Raw genomic sequence first — 7,880 nt, forward strand, 5'->3', positions numbered from 1 at the left:
TCCACAATCCACTTTTTAAAATTATTTGTTCTGATAATTTTAACAGGATATTTTTTATAATATATGTTATCTTTCCAAGAATAGATTAAAGAGTCATGATATGGAAGAACAATTAGTATAGCTATATGATAATGATTACAACTTTAATTTGCACAAGAAGGATTTTTAAATTAGAGCTGCTTTTCAGCAGCCCAACTAAACTAGATGATGAAAAATTGATAGTTATCTAATCTGGATAACATGTGTATGATCACATTCCAGTTCCTGTCATGTATGTATGTAAAAACATATGACAGATTCCAACCACTTACTTTGGCAGCATCTGTGCCATGTTCATGGTGATTTGGGAGCCCCAGTCTCCACCTTGCAAGTAATATTCCTGGAAACCCAATCTCTGCATCAGCGTGTGAAAAATCCGAGCAGCAGCTAATGAGTTAAAACCTGTTAGTTGGGATAAACGTGATATTAAAAATGTGTTTGTCTTGAACTTAACATATAATCAGAAGAAGCCAAAGAGAATAAAATTCAGATCTGACATCAGAAAAGTCAATATTCAATAAGCGTATGGGAAGCATTTCAAATTCACAGGATTCCTGAACACAGAAACTACTAAAAATGATTTTATTATGACATAGCTGAACTTCAGTGCACGGCTCAGTTTAATCTGTGGCATTAACATTGATGTGCCTTTTATCACTTGTAGCATTCATAATGCAAGAAAGCCTGCATGAGTCACAAGAGCTGTTGTATATAATCAGGTGACTTCTAGATGGCACAGGTAGACAAAAGAACTAATTTCTGCCACCTACCAGTAGTAGTTGTGTAACATGGATTTAGCAACCCCAGACACAAACTAGTACCGTTAGTTTGCCAATAGTCTGTACCTTTTGCATTTCATTTCTGTTTTACCTCATTTTGATAATCTCTTCTCTTCCTTATACCTGAAGAAATAGTCCATCCAAACCAAGGCCACAATAAATCCACTAACTCTTAAAATGACATAAGACTGTATTGACATATAGTTGTATAGCCATAGAGTGCCCAACATGTTAGAATAGAATAGAGCTGGAAGGAACCTTGGAGGTCCTCTAGTTCAGCCCCCTGCTTAAGCAGGAGAACCTATACCATTTCAGACAAGTGACTGTTTAGTCTCTTCTTAAAAACCTCCAGTGATGGAGCACCCACAATTTCTGAAGGCAAGCTGTTCCACTGGTTAATTGTCCTTGCTGTTAGGAAGTTTCTCCCTAATTCCAGGTTGCTTCTCTCTTTGATCAATTTCCAACCATTGTTTCTTGTCCTGCCCTCTGGTGCTTTGGAGAATAGTTTGATGCCGTCTTCTTTGTGGCAGCCCCTCAAATACTGGAATACTGCTATCATGTCTCCCCTGTTTCTTCTTCTTTTTAGACTAGCCAAACCCAAATCCTGCAGCCATTCTTCATATGTTTTAGTCTCCAGGCCTTTGATCATCTTAGTTGCTCTTCTCTGAATTTTTCCAACCTCTCAACATCTTTTTTGTGATATGGTGACCAAAATTGGTTGCAGTATTCCAGGCATGGTCTTATTAAGGTTTTTTAAAGCGGTACTAATATGTCACATGATCTTGATTCTATGCTTCTGTTTATACAATCCAGGATTATATTGGGTTTTTTTGGCTGCTGCTGCTGCTGCTCACTGCTGTCTCATAGTCAAGTGATTGTCAACTAGGACTCCAAGGTCCCTCAGCCAGGTCTTGCCCAATCTGTACTTGTATCTTTGATTTTTCCTGCCTAAATGTAAAACTTTGCTTTTCTCCACATTGAAACTCATTTTGTTGGATAGGGCCCATTGTTCAAGTTTGTCAAGATCTTTTTGGATCCTGAGCTTATCTTCTGGGGTGTTGGCTATTCCTGCCAGTTTAGTGTCATCTGCGAATTTGATGTATTCCCCTTCTATTCCCTCGTCTAAGTCATTTATGAAAATATTAAAGAGTACTGGGCCGAAGATGGAGCCTTGTGGTACCCCACTGTTTACTTCTCTCCATGTGGATGTAGTTCCATTGAGGACTACTCGCTGAGTACGGTTTGTCAGCCATCAACAGATCCAGCTGATAGTGTTGTTGTCTATCCCACCTTTTTCTAGCTTACTAAGCAGCAGGTTGTGGTCTACTTTGTCAAACGCCTTACTAAAATCTAAGTATACTATGTCCACAGCGTTTCTTTGGTCTACTGATTTAGTCACTTTATCAAAGAATGAAATAAGATTGGTTTGGCATGATCTGTTTTTGACAAACCCGTGCTGGTTACTGGTTATAACTTTATTTGCTTAATATTATTCCATGTTTCTCTATAAAGAAAAAAAATATCATTATTATTTAATTATAATAAATTAAAACTGTTTGCTAGGAAAATAACTTACCCTGATGGTGGGGAGGCTCAGAAAAGCCATAGCCCGGGATGGATGGACAAATGATCTCAAAGACTACATCTTCACTGTTTGAAACACGACCGGGTGGATTAATAAGCAAAGGAATGATCTTGTAAAATTCATAAAAGGAGCCAGGCCAGCCATGCACCATCAGCAAAGGTCTGACAATTTGGTCTTCTAAGATATGAGATGGTTTCACACGAATGAAATGAACTTCTATCCCTGTTGGAAATTCAATACAATTAACAGTGAGTGCTAAATGAGAGCCAGTTTGGTGCAGTGGTGAAAGAAACTGGGAGACCATGAGTTCTAGTCCTGCCTTAGGCACAAAGCCAGGTGGGTATCCTTGGGCCAGTCACTATCTCTCAGCCTAGGAAGGAAGAAATGGCAAACCACTTCTGAAAAATCTTGGCAAGAAAAATGCAGGGACCTTTTCCAAGCAGTCTCTAAGAATTGGACATGACTGAATGGAACAACAACACCCCATCCCCCACCCCCTGCTACTGTATAACAGAGGAAGTTTAATGTGAAATTCAAAAACAGGCAGGACCAGAGATATTTGTTCCATTCTAGGAGAGCTATATATAAAGCTCAGTGGGGAAGAATTTACCTTCAATAGTAGTTTTATAATGTGGGTACTGGTTAAGGATTTTAACTTGTTTCTCCCAGTCAAACTGATTTCTCCAATAGGAGACCACTTTCTGCAAATAGTCTGAGTTGAAACCATAATGAAAGGCAGCTCCCTCTAGTGGTGGTGTATAGCGAGTCTGGTCAAGCCTTCGGTACAAATCCTACAAAGAGAGAGAGAGAATTTCTTATGGAGATGATACTATATTAGATATTTTAAAAGCATGTTGTTGCTGGAGAAGGCAGTCTAAAAAGACAGCTGTTTGTATTTTACTTGAACTCATGCAACACTGGACAGAACTGTAGTTGCATAATATTCTACATAGTAGCTAATGGGACACATAAGTATGCATATATTATACAATCTATAATGAACTTCTGACACATATTTGACATGCCAAATGTAACATAGTTATTATATAGTGTGAGGTAAATGATGCACAATAATATATAAGGACAGACATAAGGGATGTTCATAGTTGAGTTGCAGTCTGCCATAAAGGGGGTTGGGTGGGTCGATTCTGCACTTGCAGCCGCCATCTTGATTCCTCTAATCTTCCATGTGGATCACTCTGGCAGTATAGTTAATTTTCAAAGTCTCTTAAGTTCGCTCATGTTCCTTCATACCTGGATTTCTTTCTCAGACGTTTTCACTTGGAATGGTCTAATCATATGATTTTCTTGACTTCTTGATGGTTTTTCACCTAACCCCCACCATCCATCTCCTATTTCTAGGGTCTTCATCCTGCGCCTCGTCAGGAGCCAGTAAATCAGGAGGCTTCCACCTCCTACAACACAAGATGCTGTGATCACATTTTGCTGAGATGTGTCAAAAGACCTACAAAATAATCAAAATAATGTGAGGTAGAAGCTGAAAGGAACTCTGATGAAAGAAGAAAAATGACATTTGCAGCCTGCCCCTGCAGATAAAATGATGAGCTTGTGAAAAAAGATTTCCCCAGAATTTAAAATATAAATGAGTTTCAAGATAACAGATCATTGAGATAGCATGGATTATATCTGGACAGGGATGTCAGAGAATGGATTGAAAGAGGCAGGATGATAGCCACAATCATGAGATCAAAAGCTCTATACTTTTTATACATCTTGTATTGAACACGGTAGCAAAGGGATGGGACTTCAGTCTTATGGCCACTGTGTTTTTAACCCTTCCTTAAAGACATCGCTGCATCTTCATACAATTCTGCCACCCTTTCATGCTGATGCTTGCTACACAACAGAAATGGCGAACCCAGTTTCTATCAGTAAGGTAAGTAGTGGCACCTGAAATAAAAATTGGGGAGCAGAGAACATACAATGGGTAAAGTGTATAAGTCTTGTTTGTTTTTTTCTTGGACAGGCAAGTTTGTCCCTGATTTATTTATCAACTTCCCTAGAAAAGCCAAAGCAAAAAACAACTGGTTGTCTAGAAGCCTACAGATTCAATGACTGAAGAGCTTGACCATACTGAGTCTCAGCTCAAGCCACAGAAATATATCAGTATTTCTCAAACGTGACGACTTGTCGATATGTGAACTGACACACTTCAACAGATATTAATCTGCATCTGGGTGGAACTTCAAAGTGTATTGGGTGTGGAAGCTAGCTGAGTAAAAAGACTTGAAAACTTGTAGCGATTTGCAATACTGTAGTTAGTTTATTAAAGATATCGGCTTTCAAGCTTTGGATTTTTCACCCCTCACGAAACATAGCTACTATGGCTTTTTCAAATATTTAGTAATAAAGGGTGAAGACTATCAGTGGAAAAAAGCATGTAAATTTCCAAAAACAACAGCACAATCCTTTATAGAGAATGAGCAATAGCTACACATTGGGTGTAGTGTGGGGAGAAGATTATCTACCTGAAAAAGAACCTTAACTAAATGAATGATCTATTAAAGCCAAATAAACAGTGCACATTTCATTTTTGAAAACCTTACTCCAGCGTCTTCTTCAAGGTCTCTTCAAACAACTATTAACTTGGCACATGATTTTGGGTTATATATTTACTTTTTTTGCAATAGAAAAAGCCTGAAACTGCCCTTTGCCCTGGGATCAGTGGCATATGAAGAAAAAAACAGAGAAATTATTTTAGTTTCCATCCAAGCAGAGACATAATAATAGCATATCATCTATATAGTGTTTAAGAATTTAAAATGCTTCTCCTTCTCATCTTTAAACTTCATTCTAAGGTGCTGCTATTATTCCCAAATGTTAATTGAATATAGGAAAGACAGTGACTTATGTAAAGATCGTTTAGTGATTTATTTAATATTATTTAGTGCTTTCCTGGCACAGAGAAAAAAACTTCTATTTTCTGTAATGTAGCTGGAAATATTTCATGTAGGGCACTTCTCTAGGGCAACATTTCTTTAATCTTTCCAAATTACTTTGAAGTCAGCAGTGTGATTGTCTTCACTCCTATAGTGCTGTTTCAAACTGATCAATAAGGGAGAGGAAAAATGGTCATTTACTCCTCTTATTCCTAAATTACCATGAACTCTGGGTTAAGAAGATTATTCTTTCCCCACTTGATTTTTTTTCTGATTTCCTGCAGATTCAGCGTCTTCTTTTTTTGGATCAACCAAGTATTGATCTATTGGTTGCAACAGAAATTGACCAACTGGCTTGTTGCCTGAGCCTGACATTATAGGCTGAGAAACCGTGACTGGTCTAAAGTCACCCAACTGGCTTTCATGCTATGGTGGTACTAGAACTCACAGCTCCTGGTTTCTAACCTGGCGACTTAACTGCTAGAAAAAAATGGCTCTCTCTTATTCCTCACTTAATGTCAAAATGATTTTTTCAATGTTAGCGACCTCCAGGATCTATCTATATTGTTTGATTAGGAAGCTAAGTCCTACAAGAGCCTAATATTTGTGGGCCCTGTTGCTGATCTCTATCCTGTCTCTGCTGCTTCTGTATCATTTCATTAATAAATGGAGCTATTCTGATTATGCATTTAGTGTGAATATATAAAGCAATTGGATGAATTACCCCTTTCTTTTGCTCATTATTACCTGGCAAGGAAAACATCACCTTCCCACTGTGTACAGGACTAGGTCTAACCACAGAACTCTGTCATTGCTATGCTCTTTTCTATATCCTACTCCTGCATTCCATTCAATTGCATAAATTTCTAAAAAACATCAATCATTAATGGAGCTAAGTCATAAGTAGATCTTTTACTTATGATTCCTGCCCTCCCTGCTTTTTTTCTTCTTGTTATATATGCCAGGGGTCCCCAACTCTGGTTCCGTGGACCGGTACCGGGCTGCGGCATGTCTACAACCGGGCCGCACAAACAAGCAAAGCCCCATCAGTGGGATGCAGGCAGCACACAAAACCATTCCCCCTCTTGCCACATAACCGGTCCCTGGTGCCCAAAAGGTTGGGGACCTCTGATATATGCAATAAAAAGCTGATTGGTGGTTTCCTTTGTACTCCTTTCAGAAGCAACAGGGATAGGGGAGAGGTTGGTGTCATCGTTCCATTTTTACATGATTTCACCTTGCACTAAACTGATAAGAGCTAGGGAGATAAAATGCTTAGCCAACTGAAACAGGCTTAATTTAACACTCAGTGTGTTTCCAGGTGCAATTCAAGGAGCTGGTTTTCAGACATCATGGTTTAAAGATTTATTTATTTTATTCAATTTCTATGGCTGCTTTTCTTAAACAAGTGACTCTGGATGGCAAACAAGTAAAAATAGAATATATATATGTGGTAACTGAAAAAAAGAGAGAATTGTAGATGTTACCATAACCATGAAATGGGACTTTTCACAAACTTGGTACCCCAGGCCCGGGTGCATAATCAAGCCTGGGCATATAACCAGTTCTTCAAGGCTTTACAAAACACCAACAGTTTCGGGCGCATCCTAATCTCTGGAGAGAGATTGTTACAACAGGGGTTATAGCAGAAAAGCCACCACTGCTAGCCAGCTAACATTCCTTGGCTGTTGGAACCCAGAGCATGCCCAACCCGCCAAACTGGATTGGATAGATAAAAACAATTTAGAGAAAACAATCCCTCAGGTAACTGAGTCCCAAAGCCACAAAGGGTTTTGAAAGTGACAACCAACCCCTTGAATTGCACCTGAAAACACACACTATTAACCGATGCAACTCACGTAGCAGTTGTGTCAAACATCCAACACCTTTTACTACCTAGACAGCTGCACTGTGCACCAGTTGAAACTTCTGAAGGCTATTCAAGAGCAACCTCATGTAAAGCATGTTGCTGTGAATTATATAAAAGAATATCTCCAAAGAATTTAGCTGTTCAGAGTCCTTATGTGGTTGATTCAGCACCAAGGAATTTTAGGAATGTTAATTTGAAACAGACTTCAAGTTCACTTCCTCAATCTTTTGCAAAGGGAAAAACTACAGTATGGTTCTTCCATTTTATCCTCAGGACAAAATGTACTTTCCTTCGTTCCATGCATATATGTATGTTTCCTTATGCCAAGAGAATTTCTCCACCATTTTTTTCTATGCATAATTACATAAGAGGCAAGAATTAAAATATACATCTACAGCCTGAGGATGCAAGCACTGCAACTTCATTGCTCCATAATAAAATCTTATCGCTTTTATAGCACCCATTTGTGTCCATAACAACTAGGAGTGGCTGCCTTGATATTGAAGATCTGCCCTCCCCTCCAGCAGCAGTATGATCGGTGCTTCTTCACTACCCAACTGGCTTCTTTGGTAGAAATCCAGGCAAATGTAAACTGCCTGTCACTCAAATGCTGCCTTCTCCCTAGTTTGCTTGCCGCTTTTTACACTCACCGGACAGTCTGCAGAAACTCCTGCCACATGTCTGCAATTAAGAAGAGCCACGCATAA

The 7,880-nt window shown here is 38.9% G+C and overlaps 1 protein-coding gene across 1 annotated transcript; it reads right to left on the reverse strand.

Annotated features, from left to right (window-relative positions):
* Positions 1-307: 307 nt before the first annotated feature.
* On the reverse strand, positions 308-7,872 carry LOC107301253 (epoxide hydrolase 1-like). Its single transcript, XM_029287105.1, has 5 exons — positions 7,824-7,872; positions 3,658-3,868; positions 3,014-3,194; positions 2,395-2,625; positions 308-441 (listed from the first exon to the last, which is right to left on the reverse strand). Exons 1-5 carry the CDS (start codon positions 7,850-7,852, stop codon positions 308-310), a joined length of 786 nt encoding a protein of 261 aa, XP_029142938.1. The 5' UTR covers positions 7,853-7,872.
* Between the last annotated feature and the right edge of the window lie 8 nt (positions 7,873-7,880).

The sequence above is a fragment of the Protobothrops mucrosquamatus genome, unplaced genomic scaffold (genome assembly GCF_001527695.2).
Source record: "Protobothrops mucrosquamatus isolate PMUCROS unplaced genomic scaffold, P.Mucros_1.0 scaffold11011, whole genome shotgun sequence".
Taxonomy (NCBI): Eukaryota; Metazoa; Chordata; class Lepidosauria; order Squamata; family Viperidae; genus Protobothrops; species Protobothrops mucrosquamatus.